Genomic DNA, 25,416 nt, shown 5'->3' on the forward strand with positions numbered 1-25,416 from the left:
AAGGTATGAAACTCGTGTGGTGGAGCTGAGCGACTGGCTGCAACAGCTGGAGGTGAGACTGAAGACAGATGTTCCTCTGTGGGGTGAGAGTCAGTCTGCAGTCCCCGACTGTTCAGAAGAGCTGAGAAGAGTGGAGGAAATCCACAGAGAGCTGCTGATGAGGAGGTACATATGGACAGTCTGTCTCTGTGTTTATGAAGTACCATGTGTAACAGCATGTGAGAATGTTCACAATGTAAGTCATGATTAAATGTAAGCTAGCTGTATGTTTTCTGTCACAGGGCATCACTTGAACGTCTGTGTCAGTCCTCTCTCACTGTAACAGAGGGAAGATCTAGATCAGGGAGTAGTGTGGCAGCAGAGTTGCTCTCAAACCACGAGGCTTTGCTACAAGGGGCCAGAAGTCGACTCCGCAGACTACAGGAGTACCAGGCGTTCGAGGAGGCGCTGAAGGCAGTGGAAATCTGGCTGAAGGATGTCGAGGGAAAGCTAGAGAAACTAGAGAACACAGAGGGGAGTAAAAAGGAGGTGGAAGAGAAACTTGAGCAAGCACAGGTACATGCAAAAAAATCATAGAAAACAACGTCTGTGAAAATCTGCATGTTTTGTGATTTAGAACAGCGAAGAGACAAACAGAGATTCATGTGCTGTTTTTTTATTTATTTAATCATTTATTATAATTTTTGTATTTTATTGTTATGTATTGTAAAATTACAAACTGTATTTTTCTGTCACTCCTTATCCTCTTTTATTGGTGGCTATTTTCACCCTCTCATCTATGTAACATTCAACGGACATTTCCCTAATACTGTTTATAGGGGGAAATAATATTTTTAGAATGGCTATTCTGTATCTGTGCAGTAGCTGTAACTTGTGTTTGTTTCCTCTTATCCAGGATATCCTGCTTATGAAGGGAGAGGGCGAGGTAAAGCTCAACATGGCTGCTGGGAAAGCAGAGCTGGTCATCAAGAGCAGCGGGGAAGTGGAACGAGGAGTGATTTGCTCGAAGCATCAGGAAGCTGAGGACGCATGGGCGGCACTGCTCTTGAGAGCCATGAGCTGCCACAGGTGACCTGGCTATAAAAGCTTAACTTATAAATGACTGTCATTGCAGAAGATTGGGTCAATTGATAGTTGGTTTTGAATGATAATTAACTACGACAATGGACACATCAATAGGAATATATAATTACCGGGACCATTAAAGTATTATGGTTCAAGAGAGATAATAGTGGGAGCATAGTGATTTGTTTTTTAATTGGCAAGTGTGCTTGACTGCAGGTGCCAGCCTCCTGGGCTTTTATTCAATTAAACTAATCATCACTATGGCAACCAAGTTATTATCTATCTATCTATCTATCTATCTATCTATCTATCTATCTATCTATCTATCTATCTATCTATCTATCTATCTATCTATCTATCTATCTATCTATCTATCTGTCTGTCTGTCTGTCTGTCTGTCTGTCTGTCTGTCTGTCTGTCTGTCTGTCTGTCTGTCTGTCTGTCTGTCTGTCTGTCTGTCTGTCTGTCTGTCTGTCTGTCTGTCTGTCTGTCTGTCTGTCTGTCTGTCTGTCTGTCTGTCTGTCTGTCTGTCTGTCTGTCTGTCTGTCTGTCTGTCTGTCTGTCTGTCTGTCTGTCTGTCTGTCTGTCTGTCTGTCTGTCTGTCTGTCTGTCTGTCTGTCTGTCTGTCTGTCTGTCTGTCTGAATACTCATCTGCTCTATCTATCTATCTATCTATCTATCTATCTATCTATCTATCTATCTATCTATCTATCTATCTATCTATCTATCTATCTATCTATCTATCTATCTATCTATCTATCTATCTATCTATCTATCTGTCTGTCTGTCTGTCTGTCTGTCTGTCTGTCTGTCTGTCTGTCTGTCTGTCTGTCTGTCTGTCTGTCTGTCTGTCTGTCTGTCTGTCTGAATACTCATCTGCTCTATCTATCTATCTATCTATCTATCTATCTATCTATCTATCTATCTATCTATCTATCTATCTATCTATCTATCTATCTATCTATCTATCTATCTATCTATCTATCTATCTATCTATCTATCTATCTATGTCTGTCTGTCTGTCTGTCTGTCTGTCTGTCTGTCTGTCTGTCTGTCTGAATACTCATCTGCTCTATCTATCTATCTATCTATCTATCTATCTATCTATCTATCTATCTATCTATCTATCTATCTATCTATCTATCTATCTGTCTGTCTGTCTGTCTGTCTGTCTGTCTGTCTGTCTGTCTGTCTGTCTGTCTGTCTGTCTGTCTGTCTGTCTGTCTGTCTGTCTGTCTGTCTGTCTGTCTGTCTGTCTGAATACTCATCTGCTCTATCTATCTATCTATCTATCTATCTATCTATCTATCTATCTATCTATCTATCTATCTATCTATCTATCTATCTATCTATCTATCTATCTATCTATCTATCTATCTGTCTGTCTGTCTGTCTGTCTGTCTGTCTGTCTGTCTGTCTGTCTGTCTGTCTGTCTGTCTGTCTGTCTGTCTGTCTGTCTGTCTGAATACTCATCTGCTCTATCTATCTATCTATCTATCTATCTATCTATCTATCTATCTATCTATCTATCTATCTATCTATCTATCTATCTATCTATCTATCTATCTATCTATCTATCTATCTATCTATCTATCTATCTATCTATCTATCTATCTATCTATCTATCTATCTATCTATCTATGTCTGTCTGTCTGTCTGTCTGTCTGTCTGTCTGTCTGTCTGTCTGAATACTCATCTGCTCTATCTATCTATCTATCTATCTATCTATCTATCTATCTATCTATCTATCTATCTATCTATCTATCTATCTATCTATCTATCTATCTATCTATCTATCTATCTATCTATCTATCTATCTATCTATCTATCTATCTATCTATCTATCTATCTATCTATCTATCTATCTATCTATCTATCCATCCATCCATCCATCCATCCATCCATCCATCCATCCATCCATCCATCCATCCATCCATCCATCCATCCATCCATCCATCCATCCATCCATCCATCCATCCATCCATCCATCCATCCATCCATCCATCCATCCATCCATCCATCCATCCATCCATCCATCCATCCATCCATCCATCCATCCATCCATCCATCCATCCATCCATCCATCCATCCATCCATCCATCCATCCATCCATCCATCCATCCATCCATCCATCCATCCATCCATCCATCTATCCATCCATCTATCCATCCATCTATCCATCCATCTATCCATCCATCTATCTATCTGACTGTATACTCATCTGCTCTATCTATCTATCTGACTATATAGTTATCTGCTCTATCTATCTGTCTATATACTCATCTGCTGGATACAAAAAAGCAAAATCTAATTGATATCTTCCTCTTATCTGTGCTTTCTGTTTTAGCCGATTAGAGTGGACCGTTAATCAGTGGGATTTGTTTGTGGAGTCTCGTGCACAGCTGCAGAAGTGGCTGGAGGGTGTAGGGCTGGAGGTTAAGGGTCCTCTTGAGCCCCAGCTTGGGCTCAGGGAGAAACGAAAGCAATTGGAGAGACTGCACTTGCTGTCATCAGATGTGGAAGACCACCAGGGAGCACTGTGCTATCTGGAGGAGAGTGCGACCGAACTTTACAAACGCACTGGTGACCCCGTCTTTGACGAGGAAGAAATGGTTCTCCTTAGAGCACATTTTGAGGATGTCAAAGCTGCAGCCGAGGTGAAATATTGTCAGTGTCAAGTGGATAGTTAAAGTGTAATAGTGAACGAGAGTGTTCATATTAAAATTTAAATGCTATTTATGTTTGATCTCATTTAGGAGAGAGTCAGACTGTCAGAGGACGTTGTAATCGAGCATAAGAAGTACATGGAAACAATCAGGGAGCTCACCGATTGGCTAATGGTGGTAGGGGAGGAACTTCAGCAATGCTCTGACCCATCTGGTGACTCTCACACCTTAAGTCGGAAGTTGACTGAAGTCCGGGTAAGAAAATGAAAATATTGCCTTTTTGTTGACACAGAAAAAACATATGATAATTTTAAATTTAATTTTAAAATTTTTTCTAAAATTATTTTGTCAATTGCTCATTTTCAATATCATTGTTTAATAAAGTCTTCATCTGTCTAAAATAAGCATGCAATTATATTTTATTCACTTTCATAATTCATAATTCATTAAAGCATTTACACATTAATTAGATGTACCATTTCCTGTAATCAAGCGTGTTTTCTCTCTAAGGGTTTCTTGACCGCCTCTGTGGAAAATGATAGAGAGAACCTGCATTTTTTTTTCTCATTTACAAATATCATATTTCATTGTAAATGGTGTGAAATGATAAGAACAAATCTATTCTTTAAAGCAGATGAGATGGTGTGAGATTGCACGTCAAATGAGACACTGATGATGTGAATGCATAATTGCATTTCATCTGCACATACGATTATGAAAGTGTGGGTGTATAAATAGATAGATCAGTATTTTTATTAACCCCATGAGGGAAATTATACTGCAACAGCTGCCAATCAACATAGCGGGGCACAGAAAGAATATAACGGCAGTATACACGTACACAATTTAAATTTAAATAAATATTTCAATTACATTTAAAGAAATTCGTATAAAAAAAAGTTTAAGAATGTTTTTTTTTTTCTGAAAGAGTGGATTTAAAAGTGCACTACCAATTGTGAGTTATAAATGCGCACAAAAGAGTCTTTAGATGTTTCTTGACAGAACGGCTTGCTTTGCATGGTACAAAGGAATACAGAATATTAAAAATATACAAAAAGGTAATGTGCAGAATAAACAAAATACCCAAGTGTATTAAAATATTTAAATGGAGCATTTGTTTGTTAAACTCTGTGTGTGGTTGAAACATTTATTTGAGTGTGGGAAGAGAAGCATGTACATTTCTTTCCAAGGTCAATGTCTCTGTACCATATGCTCTCACAGGACTACAAATCAATGGATGCAGGTGCTTAGATTTGACTATTTTTATGGATCTGCAATATTTCTGTGCTGATTAGCTCATTATACTGTCTGCTTTCCTCCATAACAATTTGTCCGTGTGTTTGATGAGAAAGAAAATCTTCATAACATGGGGCTTGTGTTTGATGAGAAAGAAAATGAGAGAAAAGTACCAGAGGCACCGAGAGAGCAATAAGAGGCGTTAAGAAAGGGGGAGAATGGGCGAAAATTGGTGGGAAATTTCTATGCTGTTTGCACATTTCTCCCTGGATAATCAATTCCAGTCAGAGAGAATGCGTGAGTGGTAGGGATAAAGGATAATAAGACACAGCAGCACTTTAAATAAATTATATTCAAATAAATTCTTCCATCCATTTACATTTGAAGCTAGTTTATTTGTCAGGGATCATTCCTTTTTTAATCGCATTAAAATCTGTTAACTGAACATAGCCAGTCAACTTAGCCAGTTTTTTAATTAATCTATCATAATATTTTTGTGATTGATAACTAAAATAAAAAAAATTAATAAATTATTATTTGATATTTTATATATTTTTAATGACTTGCTTAATTAATATTACACGTATTTATTTATTTTTGCAAATGCCATTTACTCACACTAGCCTATTTTATTTATTTTATTTCATTTTCTTAGGTTTATTTATTAATAACACTTTATTTATCAATAAAACATTTAATTGTACAATTACAATTTATTTTACACTAGATAATTGTCACTGAATGAATGAGTGAATGAATGAATGAATTTCTAATTCCATGTAGGAAAGTGGATATGTATGAAAATTATGATAATTTAGATTGATGAAAAAGGAGGTAAGAGATGGGAGCGTTCATCCTCTGAAGCGCGAGGAACTGATCCGATGAGAGTTTTTTTCAGTCAGTCAGTTTCACCGCCGTGAGAATCAAGCGGCGCCACTATTTGGATAACAAGCAGCCACTGATGCCGCAGTTTCCGTAGCAACTTTACCCTCCCTCTCTCCTTCTCACTCTCTCTCCCTCCCTTCCTCCTTCAGGAGCTGCTGGAGCGCGGCGCGTGCGAGGGGCGCGAGCGGCTGCGGCGCGTGCGGCTGAGCGCGGAGAGAGCAGGAAGGCACACAGCGGCGGCTGGCTGCGAGCTGATGGATGGAGAGGTGGCGGCACTGGCTCGAGCGCTGCACCAGTGGGAGGGAGCTTCGCTACGAGCTCGCGACGCTCTCGAGACGGCCGTAGCCGCGGCGACAGGGGCCGAGCGGGAGCAGACACGGCTGACAGCGCAGTTGGAGGAAGAGATGGAGAAGCTGGAGGGCCAGCTGAAGGAGTGGAGCGAGGGACTGAGCAGCGCCGAGCGGAGGAATTGCGGAGCTGCGGCGGTGGAAGGATGGATGGTCGCCAAGGTAATTGAGTAGGAGAGAGATGGAGAGGGAAGGGTTAGTGTATAAGGTAATGCTACTTAATTACAGTGTACATGTAAGCTCTCACACAGACATGCACTGTTTGGAAAATCAACACAGTTTGGGAAAGAATTGTATCGTTCTTAAAGCAACAAACTAGTTTACAAGGTTAAATCCAGAAAAGCGTCTAGAGCAGGGGTTGGCAATCTTTTAGATGAAAGACCACCTGGATAAGATCTTAAAATTTAAAAGGCATATATATATATATATATATATATATATATATATATATAGTTTCTTGTATTTTTTCTATTTATTATAATAAATTACTGTTAGATACATTTATTTATTTATTTACTCATGTATTGTTTGATTAAATATACTTATTTTAAACTCATTTTTGTATTATTATTAATTTTTACATTTTTTTTCCTCAAAACTTTTCCATGACCCCCTAGACGGCCCCTGCGGACCCCAGTTTGAAAACTCTACTGTTGTAGAGCATCTTTCTTTTTCCTTCCCTTTCTTGTCTTGTTTTCTCACTGTCTGGCTCTTTCTCATAAACAGTGGGTCATAATATGTTTTCCTGCTGCTGAGGTTGTTTATACTTTCATCTGCCGCTTTGTGCTCAGATAATTGAAAAGGGATTGCAGATTTTCCCTCTTTTATTTCTTCATTTTTTTTCCTCAAGTCCCTCAATATTTCCTTCTTTCTATTTTACTTTCTCTCATCTGGTGTTTCCGGTGTCCAGACTTGTTTGTGTTACACGCTCGTTTGCACGGCTCCAGCTCCTCAACATCTGACAGCTGACTCCCACCGGGAGAGGGAGAGGGAGAGAGGAAAGGAGGCGGGAAGAATGTGAAAGGGAGGGAAAGAGAAAGAGTGAGAAAGCAAACGAGAGAACTTGTCAAAGGCGGGGAGGAGTGAACGAGAGCTGCCAAAGAGTGTGAAAGAGAGGGAAAACCACGGCCTGTGAAGTGGAAGACAGGGAGGAGTGCGAGAAGGAAGAGGAGGAGAGCGATTACAGGAGGAAGTGTTCTATAGGGGGAAGTCAGGGAAGCATTTCCCTCTTGTTTTTAAAGAGAGGGTCAGGGGGAGGGTGGAAGCACAGAGAAAGAGGCACCACTTCGGCTCTGTACAATCTCGGGCATGTTTGGAGAAGTGGGAAGGCTTCCTGGACTCGCTGAAGAACAGAAATGCTTTTGTAAGAAGCCTTGTATTGGAGTTGAATAGAGCTGTGTTAATGCTCAAATGTGTGTGCGCAACTGTGCATGAAGAAGCGTCAAGCCGATAAATGGGATTTTAGGTGTCAAGGGTGGCCTGTGCATTGAAACTCACCCCTGCTGTATGTGTGTGTGTGTGTGTGTGTGTCCATAAGGGTGTTCTGGAGGGGCTTCAGACAGCTGAAGTTATGGAGGAGAAGCTGAAGGCGCAGCTCAATGAGCTGTGTGGGTTTTCCAGTGATCTGGGTCCGCAGACGGACAGAGTCAGTGCTCTCATCAAGCTGCACAACAGGTGAGTGCTGGAGCACACATGCATGAGGTTAAATGGTCACCACCTGGTTTTGTTTAGCAGTCTATTCCCTGAAAGTTTGTTTAGCCGTTGTAGACATGTACTGTAGAAGGTGGATGTTTCTTACAGAGCTTCCTGTAAATATATAAGAAAATTATTTCAAATAATGTACATAATATCATAATTTATACAAATTAATAAAGTATAACTATTTATTTGTTTATATTTCATTAATATGGTGTAATAGTTATTTAATTTAATGTGTTATGAGTACTGTGATGAATAAATAGAATAAATTAATACAAAAAAATTGCATTGTAATATTTAATTGTTTTGTTGGTTTGTACTTTCATACATGTTGTATTTAATTGATGGAATTCAATAACACATAAATTCAGTGCACTGAGCTGAATGAAGGGTTGTGATATATTGCACTTCATAGCGCTGCATCTAAAGTGAGCGTTTCAGCTGAGAGCACCTGTCATGACAGCAGGCTTTGCCTCGTTAGCATGCTTTTCAGGTATAGCAGCAAAAAAAAAATGCTTATCTTCTCTCCACTGTCCACTTTATCCTCGTCTGCATTCGTGTGTGTACCTGTGTGCAGATATGCCACTGTATTCTTGTGTGTGCTGGTTCTGCTGCGTTTTCACTTTCTGATTTCCAAACTCTCCCTCTGAGAGAGCCTGTCATTGAAACAGATGTCTGCTCACCTTACGCTATCACCCCCCTATGTTCACACATTTTAACCCCCATCCCCCCTTTTTTTACCCTCTCTTTTTCTAATGCCTCTGTGCATCTTTCTCTCTAGTCTGAGCCTGCGAGCCTCCCGGGAATGTCAGAATAAGGAGAAACTGCTGGAACAACGCTTCCGTTCTTCTCTGCATGACTTCCGGCAGTGGATGGTCAATGCCAACATCTCCACCGCAAAATGCTTTGACTCCCCTCATAGCATCCAGGACGCCTCTGTCGCCCTCCAGCAGATCCAGGTGAGTGGAATGGTTGTGGACGGTACTCAATGTCAACGAGGGCTCATACTAAACAGCAGGATTCTTGGAACATAGCCATAGCCTGGCCACAGCAGGTTGTCTCTATCCCTGTCATGTAAGAGTAGCCAGGATTTGATAAAGTGATTGCCCATTCTCATGTCCCATGGGCCTGTTTATGGGGCCACCATTTAGCCAAGGATGTGCCATACTGGGCTATTTATGACTTCAATTAGCACTGTAGAAAACCTGTGAGAGCACAGGGAAAATGCACAGTATAGCTGTGATGAAAGAGACATGGCTTGATGTGGATGAAAATGTGCAATTTCTTTTTGTTCAAATATTTTGGCTTTCTATTTCTGGCTTTGAAATAATAGTGTAATTGCCAGTGGTTCTCAACTGCTCAGTTCTGACCCAAAAATGTGTCTCAGGTCTATTCTGATTACCTATTTTTTTTTTTTTTTGTAAATTTAGTAGTTACGATACAAAATAAACAGGTTGTCAGCCTTTAAAAGGGAGTTCACCAAGCAAATCTGTCATTATTTACTTACCCTCAAGTTGTTCCAAACCTTAGTTTTTTTCTTCTGTTGAACATAAACTAGGTTATTGTAAAGAATGTGGTTAATCAATCAAAACTTGTATATTGAATGTTTATAGTATCTTTTGTTATGGATATCAGAGACTTCTCATTCCATTGTGCCTGAAATTAATCTTTTACAGCTAGTCATATTAGGCAGATGCAAACATGGATAGGTTACATGACAAACTCGATTGCTTTAAATACGTTCTCTTGCAAACGGTACACATGATTTGTGTTGACCACTGTGTGGAAATTTTAACTAGTGAGAGCATGAAACTATTAAAATTCAATTTTGTATGCTAATTTTGGCCTGTATTGTGTTGCCGCTTGATGTCCGATAAAAAAATCTGGGTCTTGAAGCGAAACCAGTTCAGGCTCTGTTTAACATTTGTCACATGCATAAATTCATTCCACAAAATACTGCAAATTTTACCCCACAATCAGCAGAGAACAAGGCAAAGATCAGCACAGATTCTGTGTAGGACTAGATGTAGCATAGCATATGTACAATAAAAAGGGAGAGATATGAAGAACAGGGTTACTAAGAACAGAAAGATGGAAACAACGCTGCTCATTTTTTATTTACCATCAAATACATCTCAAATGTGGAACAATGTTTCCGCATGGCTTACTGCCCTGAACCACCAACACAGAGACAGACATGCTTTAGGTCATACATAATTGCATCTGTACCATTTGAGTGGAGAAATACGGCAAAAAGAGTGCACGTCTCACAGATGGTGGGAGATCCCTGCTGGGTGCCTGTCAATGTCTGGACGTGACTCATTGCACTTGCTGCCCTCTGCTCTGTGATAGTCCACTTGTGTCTGTGCGGCTGACGTCTTGCTCATTCTGCACCACAGGAGTTCATGAGTGACAAGGACCAGGGCCAGGCCAGGCTTAGTGCTGTCCTGACGTATGGAGAGCAGCTTAGTAGCGTGATGGCTGCCGACAGAGTGGAGGCCATCAGGACCAAAGCGAACGTAGCCAAAGATGACTGGAAGAGCCTGGTGGACAGCTTAAAGCGAAGAGAGATGGCCTTGCAGGTAGAGATGAGTGAATTCTTTTTTTTTTTACTATGCATATTACTATTTTATATGATGTATTTCAAATTATTTTAATATTCTGTTCACTTTACATAAAATATACTACATCACTAGTGTTTAACACTGTATCCATCCATGTGTGACAAGCTTTTTTAAATAAAAACATCTTTGCACATTGCTATTTTATTTGTTTGTAATGTAACTTCGCTCAAATACGGGGAATGTATAATCAATAATTAATAATAAATATAATTCACTATTAATAACTGGTCATACGGGTTATAAGACAATATTAATAATAGATTGATTCTAAGGACAATTCCCCATGGAGGCATGCAAACAGGAAAGAAAAAAAAGCAAGGTTACACTTTCATTAAAATTACACTAAAATGAAAATAAAACACATGGGTATGTAGGAGTATATCGTATTCTTACCAGAATTAGTCAAATTATAGATTTCAATAAAGGAATGTCTGTTTGCGTGTGTGCGTTTTGGAGTGAGCTTTTCTTGGCCACCTGGCATTGCTCTGAGGAGATACTGATCTCTTTGAGGCTCGAACCCATGACTGTGTGTAAACATTTGCATGCCATAAAGGTGTTAAAAGCAATTTTAACGCAGACCCGGTGGTGCCAGAAGAGAGAGTTACGGATAAGATAAGAGGGTTAAAAGCATTCTCACATGTAAAACTGAATGAGTCAAACTGGCACAGTCCAGGTACACTACATATTTATTGTTTTATTTATTTATATATATATATATATATATATATATACATTATCCTGTTCTATCCATGTGTGCAAACTTTTCTAACAAACATATCTTTGCATATTACTGTTTTATTTTATTTTATCCTTTTCACTGTACATCAAAAATGCAACATGGCTAGTGTTTAACACTGTGTTCTAACAAGCGTGAGACTGTCTCTACACATTTTTTTTTTTAATAAGTAAAAACCACATACAGTCTGAGGTACATATGTGATGTGAATATGTGCTCTCAGGTCTTGCAGTCTCAGATGCAGGACTTTGAGGCAAGTGTGGAGCCTCTACAAGACTGGCTGAACAGGACCGAGATCAGTGTACAGGAGAGCAGCGCTCGCCTCCATGACCTACCTGCCAAGAGACTAGAGCTCTCCAAACTTCAGGTACACACTGTTAGTCTTATTGAATTCATAATTATTCATTAGAGCTTTGTTCTACCCGAATGATTTCAATCACTACTGCTGAGATTCCATTCCTCACATGCTATACCTTGGAAATCCATGTAATGTAATTCATTGACAGGAGAACATTTGATTTATGATTAATAGATTATGCATTAAAAATTTGTACAGTATAAAAAGATTTTTTTTCTTCTTTTTATGTATTTTTAATATTACTTGCTAATTGAACATGTAATTAAATGATCAGATGAAATCAGCTAACTGTGTCAGTGTATTGTGCTGTACTTAAGCTCAATTAAATGAGTTAAACAGAAGTAGGATGTGCTGGAGATAATGAAATAAACCCTGTCTGTCAACGATGGTTCTGCTGAGTCGAGCTTTTAGCCACTTTTGAGGGTTATGCTGAGAAGATGCAATTAATTTTTTCGCTCTACGAATGCACTCAAAGAACAAAACCTCAATATACAAACTCATAATAATATGAACGTAGAATAGAGGTTGAAAAGATAAACATTTCTATTTTTGCCTTATCACGAGATCTTTCATCTCTATTTTTGTATTGCTTGTTCGCCTGCTGGGTGCTTTTGTCTGCTCTGTTGGCAATTACATTTCCAACAGTGTATCTGTACAGTGTGTAGAGGTCCTCTGAGTGATTACCCATCCCCTCCCCTCCCATCTCCCCTTCCCCTGCTTTTACCCACTTTCCCTCTTAATCCCTTTATCCCCAGAGTGCACCCAACATGATAGACTCTATTATCATGAACTGTGTCTGCCTAACTGACAATTTCACAGTCTGTTTTTTTTTTCCATCTAAAGAAAAGAAGCAAGAAATTAGCTTGTGGTGGTCTTTTGTGCCCTGGTGTATTAAGTATGTTTAGTAAAAGTTATTTTGGTGTTTGGAGAATGTGACCTGTCCATCTCATTAGATGTGTCCGAAAGCTCATGTTTGTTTTTAGTGTGGTCTTTCATTGCATGACCATTCATCTTTTTATTCTCCTGCTTGCCCCTGCTTGCCTTTTGACCCCTGGCGGCACCCCCTCAGACGTTGCTGGAGGAGATGAGCTCCAGAGAGTCTGAACTGGCAGGACTGAGAGGGCGAGCACATGGGCTTTGGGATGGTCAGGGTGCTGGGAAAAGCTTTGTGCATCGCGTCTGCCAGCTAGCTGCATGCTTCCTGGCCCTGAGCAACCTGATTAAGGTAACTTCCTCTACCTGTCTGTTTACCCCATCAGTCTTGTGCTTTCTGGTCCATTATTACCACTGATTGTGATTAAAATAAGTTCAATTTAGAACATAAAGCAGCTCTGGAGAAAAAAATCCAGCTCTGGTCTTCATCCAGCTCAGTTCAGTTCATTTTATTCGAATCAATAATATTATTGGCCCTAACTAAGCAAGAAAAAAACTCCATCAGGTGACAGAATGGAGAGAAAAAAGAAATGTATATATTTCTATTGATAAGCTTTGAATTTTGGAGAGGGAGTCGTTTGTTGCATTTGTACAAGTTTTGTCTCCTTTCTCTGAGTTTTGTTTGATTTATTGCTTTATAGAAAAGCACGTTTTATACTGATTTATATAATGAGGGTTGTGTTGATATTAAAATTCGGACCGAAACTGATAATAATTTTCATGCTATGGCCAATGATTGATAAATGTCCAATATTCAAATTATATACTTTATCTAAATATAGTAAAAATAAAACTACAATCAATATTTTTAAAAATGCTTCAAATGAATGTAGGCATCACAATATTTTAATCTACAGTATGAAAATGCTATATACATTTTTATATTTGCTAAATATTACATTTAACAGTGTTATTCAATTGTTAGTGTTTTTAAAGATGTGAGTATTAGATGACGGCAAAGGTCATCTAAATGTAGAAACAGAAAAAAAATTAGCAGCACAATTAAATATCCAGCTAAGAAATCTCTAATATCGACTGATAACCAATATTGCATCAATATATTGTGTATTCCTAAATGTACTTATCACCTATTATTTCTCCTGCCCACCTCCTGCAGGAGAAAGTGTCAAGGGTAGAACGAGTGGTAGGGGAGCATCAGCTATTTTCACAGGGCCTTCAGGAACTTCAGAACTGGGTTTCGGAGTCCCAACAGGTCCTCAAGACCTGCAGATGCCCCACATCTGACAAGAATGTGCTTATATCCAGAATGAGCCAGCTCGAGGTACTTTGTCGTTTATATATATTATAGGACAGTTTTGCAGATGTTGCCAGTTCTAAGGACAACCTTCTAAGGAATTATGGCTCATAATTTAGCATGGATGTTGTACATGTTTGGTGGGTAACAGTATTTCTGATTGATTCCAGGCTTTACTGACAGCTTGTCAGGGAAGAGAAATCCAACTGAAGATGCTCATCACCAGAGGGGAATCTGTCCAGAGGAACACATCAGCTGAGGGAGTACCAGTGGTTCGCAAGCAAATTCAGGACCTCAAAGATTCCTGGGAATCACTCTTATCAACATCCATACAGTGCAAAAGGTCCGAGAGCTTTCTCTCCACCAGTCTTTGTATATTTATCCTCTGTTATACCTCAAGTCAGTTCTTTTATACCTCAGGTATTTCATGAGGTATTTGCTCTTCAGGTGTCTGTGTGGAAGTTGTAGATGTCTTGTTTATGTGTTGCATTTACAGCCAGCTGGAAGGTGCCTTGTCACACTGGACCAGTTACCAAGAGGACGTCAGTCAGTTTGAGTGCTGGATGCAGCATGTAGAAGAGAGCCTTGGAAACACAGACAAACACTATGCTGAAATGAGGGACAAGACAGCCAATCTGGGCCGTGCCAAGGCAAACTGATACTTTTCATAGGATTTATTTAGCTCAGAGAATTACATACTTAGGCTATATTACAATATACTATAATAAAATGTAATATTATATAATATAATATAATATAATACTGGATTTATTCATAAGGTAACAGTTGTATATTCTTGCAGTTAACAGAAATTGTAACCTCAAAGTATTAATTGCTTTGTTCTGTTACAGCTTCTCTATGAGGAAGTTCTTAGCCACTCTAGCCCTTTACAGACCATTGCTACCAAGGGTTCCAACATGACTGAACATACAGCCACTCAACAGGAGATCCAGAAACTCAGTGAGAGATATACAACCGTCAAAGATAAAGCCAAGGTATGAACGTCAAACTGTAGACTAGTGAGTGAGAGAAATTGATTTTTTACAATAACATAAATCTTTTAAGACAAGAGCTCTGATGATATACGTTTATGTAGAAGCCATAAAACAGTATGATTTCAGCTTTATTTTAAAAAAAAAAGTTTTAAAAGCCAAATTCCCTGTGAAGTGCTACAACATCTATTACCCTTAAAAGATCTTTCAACAATCAGATAAGCTGTTGTTACCATGGAAACAGAGTCCAAAGAGCTCAGCAGTGACCTCCCACTCGAATTAAGCACATTAACTGTATATATGAACTATATTATTGTCTCAATTTAGTCCAGATGATGATGATCAAGACAAGACCAAAATGGTTCCAGTGAACAAAAGGTTTATTAATTAAAACAAACTCGGGTAATCCACATTGAATGAGACAAAGTAACAGCCAATAAATTGCCAATACCCAACATTGAATTAAAAATAAGGAGGAGCTTAAATACACAATGATAACAAATTAAATGACAAACAGGTCTATTGATGGCATGAGTGTCAATAGTAGCAAATGGGTGGTGGGAAACTACAATAAAGAGAACAGGTAACTGTAGAGAAATAAACTAAAAGTTTACACAGAACGTGACAATTATATGAATCATAAATGAATATTTTCCAATAAATTAAACTTAAAATATAATTGTTTAAAATTGTACTCTTGTTGTTTCTTATTCACTGATATAATTCACAATATTCGTGGTCTCACTTTTCTTACTTAAATGTAAGTTTGTAACGTAATTGTGGATCTAGTTGGTGTGGTCTATTACTCAAAACCCTTTGAAATTCCAAAACAGGAAATTAATAGAAAAAATACATCCAGAAACCAACCTTCTTTTGGGTTAACTTTCGAAATAATATACTCTACTGGTGTTTCAGGCTTCTGTCAGTAAGGCTGAAGAATTGGTTCTTCTCCATCAAGAGTATCAGCGAGGGCTGCACATGTTTGAAGACTGGCTAGAGCAAGAGCAGAGCAGTTTGGCTCTCCTCTCACCCCTAGATGAAGATGTAAATGCTCTGGAGAACACATTAAAAGAACTGCAGGTTATTATAATGTGATATTGTGATATTTTCTGAATTTAATATTATTGGCAAAAATATTCAGCACTACCTAATCTTTAACTTTCATTCTTTCTGCCTTACAACATTACCAGATGCTCCAGTCTCATTGCCCTAAGGGACATAACTTACTCAGTTCAGTCCTTGCCAGTCGGGAAAGAGTCATACCTTGGGGTGCCCCTCAAATTGAGGATCGGGCCCTGGAAACAGCACAGACAGAGTGGCAGGGGTACCAAGACCGCCTTGGGGAGACCAAAGTCCAGGTTGAGCAGGCCCTCACAAGAGTTCAGCAACTAGAATGTTTATTCCAAAGCTTTGACCAGTGGCTGGTTGACATTGAGCTCAAAGTTAAGGTGAGAAACCACCGTCGATCTGATGTCAGTGCAAAGGAGGCCCAGCTACAACACCTGAAGGTACGTTGTATTATAAGTATGTCTGATGAATACAGAAACACTGCACTCTGGTTTCATGTACTGTACACAGTTGACATTTTCCTTTCATTCCCTCTTTTCAGCGGTGGCAGACTGAGGCTGCTCACCGTCAGGCCGAGGTGGAAGGTCTAAGTGCTCTTGCACAGAAAGTCGTAGAGAACGCTCATGTCAGTGGCCGGATCAGTACCAGGGTTACCCAACTCACTGCTCGCTATCATGCCTTGCTCCTACAGATACAGGCAAGTCACCCTTATATATTAACAATTCTTATATACTTGATGATTATTATGCAATAATGTAGCATCATGTGAAATCATGTGAAAAAGTCAATAGACAGACATGCAGTCTTATGATCTGGCCCCCCTATTTCCCATGGATTGAATTTATTCCACTGGTTTACACTGGGATCTTGTGTTTATTTCCACAAATCCTCTCCCAGTGTTATTCTTGTTAAACTAAAACTATTAAAACAATAAATAAAAATAATAATAATAATAAAAATGACAAACATTTATTAAATTACTGAAAGAAACTAATTAAACAAAAGTAAAATGAAAACTGAAAATCTAAAAATATAAGCTAATTCAAAATATGAATAAATACTCTAATAGTATATACATATTACTAAAATAACAAATATTTTTAATCTGGGCATTTAAAAACTATATTTTCTCAATTTTTCTTCCATTCTAATAATTAACCTAAAAATTATTGCAATTATTTATTATTATTATTATTATTATTAATAAACAGAAAGACAATAATACGATAATACTAGTAATTGAACCAAAATGAAAAATAAAGTCCACTAATAATAATAATTTATTTATGTATACTTTTTAAAATTCAGTAATGGAAATTTTTTATTCAGTTAAATATAATTTTTTTTCATATTCGTTCTCTACAATTATGTTTGTTTTAGTAGAACCTGGCGTCATTGGCTCACTCACTTTGCTGTCAGAGCACACTGATGAGTCTAATCTCTCAGCCGTCAAAACATTGGAAGCTATCCAGCCTAGTAAACCAGCTCCTGTGACCCTCTGTGATGGCAAAAAAACTGGAAAAATCAATGTCTCGCCCACATTGAGACCTTAGCTTGTAATTAAACAATATTGGATCCAATCTTGCCCATCAATCGGTGATGCTGCTTCTGTGGCAGGAACCGAATTGTTTTTAACACTTGCTGTAACACCTCTCCTTCCTGCCCACTTCTCTCTAACATGCACACACACCCTGGCTGCGACACTGAAGAGAGCGTGTAATTATTCTGTGAGAAACAACAGGCCACCACATGTACTGCAGTCAAGAGCTATTACATCTCTGCAGATAGGTGTGCGCGCAGCACAGCGCAAAGGCGTTAATTGGTGCCACGTGCATGAGGGATCTGAATGTCAAGAGAAGAATGCGGCAAAATAGCTTAGCCTCAAGCCCCCAGCAGTGAATGCTAGCGAGTGTGCGGCATTAGATCAATCAAAACCCTTCATGCTGATGAATTGCAGAATTGCAAGCATTCTTGACAATGAGTCTTTTGATTCATCCTTCCGTCATTTAGGAGACCCTCAAACAGCTCCAGGAAGAGATGCAGAAAATCACAGAGGCTCAAAATGCCCTCAGGATCTTCTCTGATTGGCTGAGTGCAGCCAGGAAGAATTTTAAAATCGTTACCGAAAGGACAGAAGCTCTCGATCGCATCACAATGGAAAAAAAGATGAAGAGGCTGGAGGTATGGCATGGTGATAAAACACACACATTAGCATGTTCACAAATATATATATATACATACATTCTGCAAATTTAAACACTTAAAATTGAAGGAACAGATAAAACTGCCAACCCTTTTTATCCAGTGGTTTAACAGCTATTGATTTGGCCTGTTAAATTGCACAGACGCACACCACAGACTAGGACTCTCAGTGGGCCTGGCACAGTTTTGCACTCATATTTGAGATCACAAGAGTCAATCTTTGTGTATTTCTGTGCACATGTACAAGTCTCTTTGTCATCTTAAGGATATGATCAATATGTCTACTACACAAAGCAAAAGAAAGCTTTAGTGCGATCGCACCCTACGTGCAAGCGCCGCGCACACACACACACACACACACACACACACACAGCCACTTCACACACTCCCCCCACTGTGATAGCTGAGATGAAGGAGCGGCCTGTCTGTGGAACCTGCTGGCACAGACTGTGTAATTGATGCAATGCCCTTGCAGCTTCAACATCACATAAAACTCTCTTCCTTCTCACACATGTATACATATCTATACAACTCATTTGGTTTGTTTAATCAACGTTGAGATCAATGGTGCAACGGAGAACCTGTCTGTGTTGTGTACTTTGTACACCCACTCCATTAAACGACAGCAGTATTAGGCGCATGTATTTGTGAATTAATAAACAGCCAATTAAGTGTGTGCTTCTCTGGCCAGATCATATTTCTTGGCCCAATTATTCTTTCATCCTACATCTCTCTGCATCACTAGCTTCTCATTTCCTTATTTGTGTGAGGAGATCATCATTAAAACACTGGGGCTTCTTTGCCTGTCAGTACCGCAGCAGTAGCTCCAGATCCTGCTGGACAGCCAGGGGTCTTTTTAGAGACAACAGGCTGATATCATATAGAGAAGCTTCCCGCTTAAAGGTAAAGGAGTAGGAGGGGTTGAGTGCAGTCGTTGCCTGGGAAACCCCGCTGCGGCAGACCCATTTAAGGTCTGCGTAATTGGGTCTTCCTCTCATATCTCTGTCCGGGGCCTCACCGGGTCTCCACACACAGGTGTCAGGAGCCCAACAGGCTTCAAAGTACCTATCAGAAAAGTCCACTTCAGAGGAGCGCTGAAGCTCTACATGAGTACAGGGATCAGAAGCTGTCAGGAACAGGAAATACTGTACATGTCTTGGTTGCACACTGGGAAGGCATAAACATCTTTCCTGTGGCTCATTAAATTATTGATTTTTGTTTGTTATTGTCGTTCTTTTTGTATCCTTTCATTTGTTGTTTAAAAGATTCTCTCACCCCGCAGTCTCTACAGGGGGAGATGGATCAAGGTCACAGCTTGCTTAAAACACTTCGAGAGACAACAGAGCAGGCCGTTTCCTTCTTGGATGACCCTGGAGCATCCAGGCTAGAGAGGGAAGTGCAAACGGGGCGATCACAGCTCGAAGAGCTTATTCTGGGGCTACGGGAGGAGCATGCAAACCTGGAAAGGAGCATTGTGCTCTATAAAGATTTCCAAGAGCGCTACAAGGGCCAAATGCAGTGGCTTAGGGAGACCCGAGCTCTGCTCAGCTCGACTGTTGAACCTAAAGCAGAACTGTACCAGAGAAAAGCCCAGCTGGCCAAGTACAAGGTGGGTGAATTGTTTTACAGTCTTCAACCTAAATGAAATGTGTAGTTGTGACTAGCTCCATCAACTAAGTGACATTTTTGTATCTTTTTCAAAATCTACCAGCAGCATTGTCAATGAATAATGCAGTCAGTTTTTTATTTATACTTTTTCATATTATATAAATATATATATTAACACATTTGATTGAAAATACAGTTAAACAGTAATATTGTGAAATATTATTACAATTTAAAATAAATATTTTCTATTTCAATATACTTTAAAATGTAATTTATTCCTGTGATGGCAAAGCTGAATTTTCAGTATCATTACTCCAGTCTTCAGTGCCACTTGATCCTGCAGAAATTTTTCTAATATGGTGATTTGTGCTCAGGAAACATTTACTATCAGTATCAATGTTGAAAACTGTTTTTTCACATATTTTTTTTCATTCATTGTTTGATAAATAGAAAGTTCAAAAGAAAAACATTTATTTGAAATAGAAATCTTTTGTTACTATGCAAAAGTCTGTTTTAATCAATTTAAGGTGTACTTGCTGAATAAAAGTATTAAAATCAGACCCCTCAGACTGTGCAGTGTATATCTCTGTATCTCTATTCAATGTTCTTTTGTGTCCAGGCTGTGGAGCTTTTATTGGTATCCCGTGATTCTGCCGTGAGCTTTGTGCTAGAGAAAGGAGAAAGTCTCCTGACCCTCCTTCACTCCCCTTCCATCACAGACAACATGACCAGATTACAGGCAGACTACAAGGAGCTGTGTGGCTCAGCAAGGGTGAGCTTATAATGACTACAAAATACTACAATCATTTAAATGCAACATAACATGAAAATGCAATGATTTCAGGGCATTCATGACCTGCCACATTTACATATCAATGCTTGTTTTCAGCAATTCGGAAGGATAACAGTCATATATATATATATATATATATATATATATATATATATATATATATATATACTCTGGACACCATTTACTACACACAATAGGCTTTTTTTCTCTGATTTCAAAAACTCTTCACGATCTTAAAATGCTTCCAAGATTGACTTGTCGACCGCGATCGACGGTATAGTGATTCCTGTTACATACTGTTTTACGGTCAATGACAAGAGTACTAATCAGCTTTTTCACGAATGTAACCAGCACATTTAACCCCACATAGCAAAGACACAACACATCGATGTAGAAGAACTAAGTTACACAAAATAGTCCAACTACATTTTTTTACACCACTGACAAGGAAAAGGTAGTGACGCTCTCTGTAGCGCTGTTTGTTCGCTGTTGGCTATAGTAGAAACATGATGTCACAATATGTTGACCTTTATAGAACGGGCTGCCCGCGGTTATGTAGATATAAATGTCTCATTCTAAGGTAATAAAAACATTACGGTTTATTAAGTAAGTTCTTTATACACTACTGAAAACATAGTTATGGGTGTCATTGCATTTCTGTTAATAGATACTCAAAATTTTTACACATTGCACCTTTAATAATTTGAATATGTTTGGAGGCTTTAATGTGCTATTTTCTCAAAAATTGCATCCATTAACCCTGCAATCAGTGCCATGAATACTCACTTTCAAATAATTCATCTCATGCTTGCAGCTGTCAGAAGCTCTTTATTGTGCAAGAGGGTTTCCAGCTGTGTGTTTATTTAGGTGCTTTAATTTGAGTGCTTAAAAATGTCTTGATAATTTATGTGATTTAAATATATTTCCTTAGACCCATGTTCACAGATTGGAGGGCCAGGTGAAGAAACAGGAAGCTTACCACAAAGATCTACAGGAAATTGAGCGTTGGCTGTTACAGATGTCCAGCAGGATGGTGACTCCCGACCCGTCATCAAGCGGTGGCCTGGAAGCTGCCACTCAGCAGCTAGCCAGACACAAGGTGACAAATCATAAAGCTTCACAGAAAAGCAAAACCCCTTAAACATCCAATAAGACATACGTTGTTTACACGCATTCAAAATCATAACGTCAAGAGTTTCCAAGTATATTTAAAGGGATACTCCACTTTTTTTGGAAATAGGCTCATTTTACAACTCCCTTAGAGTTAAACAGTTGGGTTTTACCGTTTTCAAATCCATTCAGCTGATTTTCTGATATTTAGAAGAATATCAGTAACCAGACAGTTTCTGGTCTCATTGACTTCCATAGTATATTTTTTTCCTACTATGGAAGTCAATGAGACCAGAAACTGTCTGGTTACTGATATTCTTCTAAATATCAGAAAATCGACTGAATGGATTTGAAAATTTTAAAGCTCAAACGTTTAACTCTGAGGGACTTGTAAAATGAGCCTATTTCCAAAAAAAAGTGGAGAATCCCTTTAATGCTACTACTGTCTTTTTTGTTAAATTTATGTGTCATCTTAGGCTATTATGGAGGAGATAGCAGGTTTTGAGGAGCGTTTGGCTACACTAAAGGAAAAGGGAGAAGAGCTGTTGTCCGGCTGCAGTGAGCGCCTCCAGGCACGGCTTCGCCAGCAAATTCAGAACCACCAGCAGGGAGCAAGAGACAGCTACTCTGCCATCTGCAGCACTGCCCAGCGTGTGAGTTTACTTGGCCACACAAAAGTACAAGACCAGCGTTGTGCCGATGTTTACTGTGCATTGAGTCTTATACCATTATATAAAGACCCACAGTTTATATTGGTTGGAGTATATTTATGTGTCTTTTAGTGATGACCACTACACTGATGCAACGGTATTGGCCTGTAAATGTGCCTGCAAACTGCAAATCAACTAGTTGTTTAAAAGCAGCCGATTATGTCTCGATTATGTGAGTGGAAAAGACTGTTTAAGAACTGAAATGAATTGAAAATTAATTTAAGAAGAAATGACAGCAGAGTTACATTGTTTATTTAAATTTTAAACAAACTCTGCAAACAGCATAAACATTATTTACAAACAAATAATATATATATAGTTAGAAATTTTTGCAATGATTTCCATTCATTGTGGTAGTGCCGCTGTGTGTTGTCACTCTGCTCTCGTCAAAATATTGTTCCAGCAGCTTGCTCAAGAGTGGCAACTTTCTTCCAGAACCTCTTGGTTATTTTAATCCACCCTGCCTGGCTTCCTAGTTGCACAGGACCAACTAAAGTGCTGACAAAATTCTCCTTTCAGTGTACTTGTCTTTTAAATCAGATTAAACAACCCTTACCAGGCAGTCAATAAACCTGATGTCTGGCAAAAAATCTGCTTGCCATTTTGACTTCTGCATGCCAGTGTCATTACAAGTAGACACATCAGGAGGCACCAAGTAATCATTTCTCCATGAAAGCATATCATTAAAGCCCACGGCAGTGAAAGTGAGCACATACGCCCTTTGCAAATCACCATTTCCCCCCTACTCCAGCTCTTGCAGTATCCCACCAAAAGCTGCCACCTGCTTTCCTCTAAGAACCCTAATCACACACACCCCTAATATGGCAACCACTCTCAGTGCCATCTGACACATTGCCTGCTCAGTCACTCTCTGAGCAAACCACCCAGTCTATTAATACCTCGGCCCTTTCCCCGTGCCAGTTTTATTTAGCCCATCAAGTCCAATTCCGTCAAAACAAGCCGAGGCATTGATAAAACCCTTCCCTTCTGGTTGGCTAGCTTTTACCCTGTACCATTTTGTGCCAACCTTGCCAGAACAATACCATCTGGTAAATCCTGCCACCTGGCAATCTGGTCAATGAGTCCCATAGTCTGCTTGCACTCTGCCAACTCCTGTCGTCTGCCAAAGCAAGCCTGTCGTTGCTTGCCCCCCGCAAGGACTTGTGAATTAAGAATGTCAATCAGCGTCAGCTTTTCTGCTCATGGAATTAGGGATGCCAGAGCATTCAACACCTGTCAAATGGACTTTACTTTATGTTGACCCGATTTAGCATGGTTAACTGTATGCCCCACCCATGTCAGTATTCGTTTTACTCCTCAAATATGTCAGTGTCATGCTGTTCCTGTTTTATGCAGTTAAGGATTGCTTTAAAAACCCTTTGTTGTCCATAATTTAAATGTTTTTTTTTTTTAATTGTCTCAGTTTTACATAATTACTTTTGGTCACTAGATACAGTGTGGTTATTTTAAAGCAAAACTCTTCTGTCTGTTTGTGCAGGTGTATCAGAGTCTGGACCGCGAACTTCAGAAGCACGTAAGTCTGCGGGATACGTTGCAACAGTGTCAGAAATGGGTTTCAAATGTACAAGAGGAGATACAGCTTCCTGCACATGCACCACACTGCCTACAGGAGGCGCTAGCACAGGTATAGGTTTTTATGTTTCTTTGTGTATCTACACAAAAGTGGCTTTCCTGCACAGTTAAGTTGCAATCGGAAAGCCTGCGTCTATGTATAATCAAATCTACCTTATTTGTTTTTATTTGGGGGGTCTCTTAAATGTATCATTAGATGAAGCAGGATCGAACTCTGCAGGAGCAGGCTAGTACCTATTTGCAGCTGGTGTGCTCTACCTGTGATCTTTCTGATGAAAAAGTACGAGAGACGGCTGCTGAAATACAGCAGGTCAAACTTCAGGTGAGTAACTCGTATAAATACATTAACGTTTCTAATGTTCTAACTTCAGATTTGAGTTTTTTCTTCTACTATGGCCACTTTTATGTACAGAACCCTTAAAGGGATATGTTGATAGGAGAATATTAAAAATATTAAAATCCATCATAAACATTGGATTTGGTCAGAAAATATTTAGAGATGTTTTCTGCCTAACACAGATTGAGGAGAGGATGCTGGAATCTCAAGAACTAACAGAAAACTGGAGAGAGATCAAGGACTTACGTTCCAACCTTGAATGTCATCTTCTTGAGGCTGAACAACTCCTCCAGAGCATGTTGAGGAGGCCAGCTGAGCTCGAGCCAAAGGTTGCTCAGAACCAGCTGGACCAGGCTCAGGTAAGTGACAGCTTTGTTTCCAGATGAAATAATCCATTTGAAGACCGCAAAATGATTACCCATTTTTATGAAACAAGGGTTATATGAGATTGTACTGAAACACTACTGCAAATTTAATATTACTTTTTTTTACCTAATGCACAAGTTTTGTACGATATCTATCAGTTAATCAGATACAGTCTATTATGTATTGCTGAAAGCTCTGGTGATCTTTGGCCTCTGTTACATTTCCTGGCAGAAAGCTTCATTCATTAATAAAGATTTCTCCCCAGATTACTCGTCTGAGTGTAATTATGGATGTGTGAATTGATTTGTCAGTGCCTGTAATAACAGCGTCCAGGCAGACCCCTTCATTGTGTATGAAAAATAGCACATATTACCATCTCTGGATGTGCTGAGAATTGTCAACAATAGATTGAATGAAAACCCCAATTACCTCAAAGCTCACTCTCTGCCAGTGACAGAGGGCGTCATCCAGAGCTGTCCATTTGGTAGGATATCAAATAAAGACAGGCAGCATTTATTAATAACACCCCATCTTTCATTTCACAAAGGACTTTATCCAGGAGATGCGTGCCAGGCAGGTTGAGCTGACCCAGCTGAGAGAAAGCATTAATAGGCTAACGGCTGGTCAGGAGTCCCCCGAGCTCATGGAAGTTGGGCGCCTGCGCTGTGCTTGGCTGGATCTGGGCAGACAAGCTGCACAGCTGCTGGAACAGAAAGAGGAGGATCTGCAGAGAAGTGGAGACTATCATGACTGCATTTGTATGGTGGAGGAGTTGTTTGACCAGCTGTCCAAGAAATGGGATCAATTGGCCAGGCATGCAACATTCCCTTTCAG

At 39.3% G+C, this 25,416-nt stretch overlaps 1 protein-coding gene across 3 annotated transcripts in view; it reads left to right on the plus strand.

Annotated features, from left to right (window-relative positions):
• Positions 1 to 25,416, plus strand: part of syne1a (spectrin repeat containing, nuclear envelope 1a) — a 113,739-nt gene that overhangs the window by 40,115 nt on the left and 48,208 nt on the right. For all 3 annotated transcript variants that reach the window (XM_089118620.1, XM_089118618.1, XM_089118619.1), the window contains 27 exons: positions 4 to 165; positions 282 to 555; positions 896 to 1,068; positions 3,413 to 3,722; positions 3,822 to 3,986; positions 6,002 to 6,361; positions 7,737 to 7,873; positions 8,679 to 8,856; positions 10,297 to 10,479; positions 11,481 to 11,624; positions 12,685 to 12,840; positions 13,666 to 13,830; positions 13,974 to 14,146; positions 14,300 to 14,453; positions 14,655 to 14,798; positions 15,711 to 15,875; positions 15,986 to 16,303; positions 16,405 to 16,560; positions 17,874 to 18,044; positions 19,348 to 19,674; positions 20,293 to 20,445; positions 21,398 to 21,565; positions 22,053 to 22,229; positions 23,785 to 23,931; positions 24,076 to 24,201; positions 24,399 to 24,575; positions 25,130 to 25,395. In XM_089118620.1, the coding sequence (XP_088974746.1) occupies positions 4 to 165; positions 282 to 555; positions 896 to 1,068; positions 3,413 to 3,722; positions 3,822 to 3,986; positions 6,002 to 6,361; positions 7,737 to 7,873; positions 8,679 to 8,856; positions 10,297 to 10,479; positions 11,481 to 11,624; positions 12,685 to 12,840; positions 13,666 to 13,830; positions 13,974 to 14,146; positions 14,300 to 14,453; positions 14,655 to 14,798; positions 15,711 to 15,875; positions 15,986 to 16,303; positions 16,405 to 16,560; positions 17,874 to 18,044; positions 19,348 to 19,674; positions 20,293 to 20,445; positions 21,398 to 21,565; positions 22,053 to 22,229; positions 23,785 to 23,931; positions 24,076 to 24,201; positions 24,399 to 24,575; positions 25,130 to 25,395 (5,229 nt within the window). The remainder of the gene's footprint in view (positions 1 to 3; positions 166 to 281; positions 556 to 895; positions 1,069 to 3,412; positions 3,723 to 3,821; positions 3,987 to 6,001; positions 6,362 to 7,736; positions 7,874 to 8,678; positions 8,857 to 10,296; positions 10,480 to 11,480; positions 11,625 to 12,684; positions 12,841 to 13,665; positions 13,831 to 13,973; positions 14,147 to 14,299; positions 14,454 to 14,654; positions 14,799 to 15,710; positions 15,876 to 15,985; positions 16,304 to 16,404; positions 16,561 to 17,873; positions 18,045 to 19,347; positions 19,675 to 20,292; positions 20,446 to 21,397; positions 21,566 to 22,052; positions 22,230 to 23,784; positions 23,932 to 24,075; positions 24,202 to 24,398; positions 24,576 to 25,129; positions 25,396 to 25,416) is intronic.

Source organism: Pimephales promelas, chromosome 13 (assembly GCF_988280905.1).
Source record: "Pimephales promelas chromosome 13, fPimPro1.hap1.1, whole genome shotgun sequence".
Lineage (NCBI taxonomy): Eukaryota > Metazoa > Chordata > Actinopteri > Cypriniformes > Leuciscidae > Pimephales > Pimephales promelas.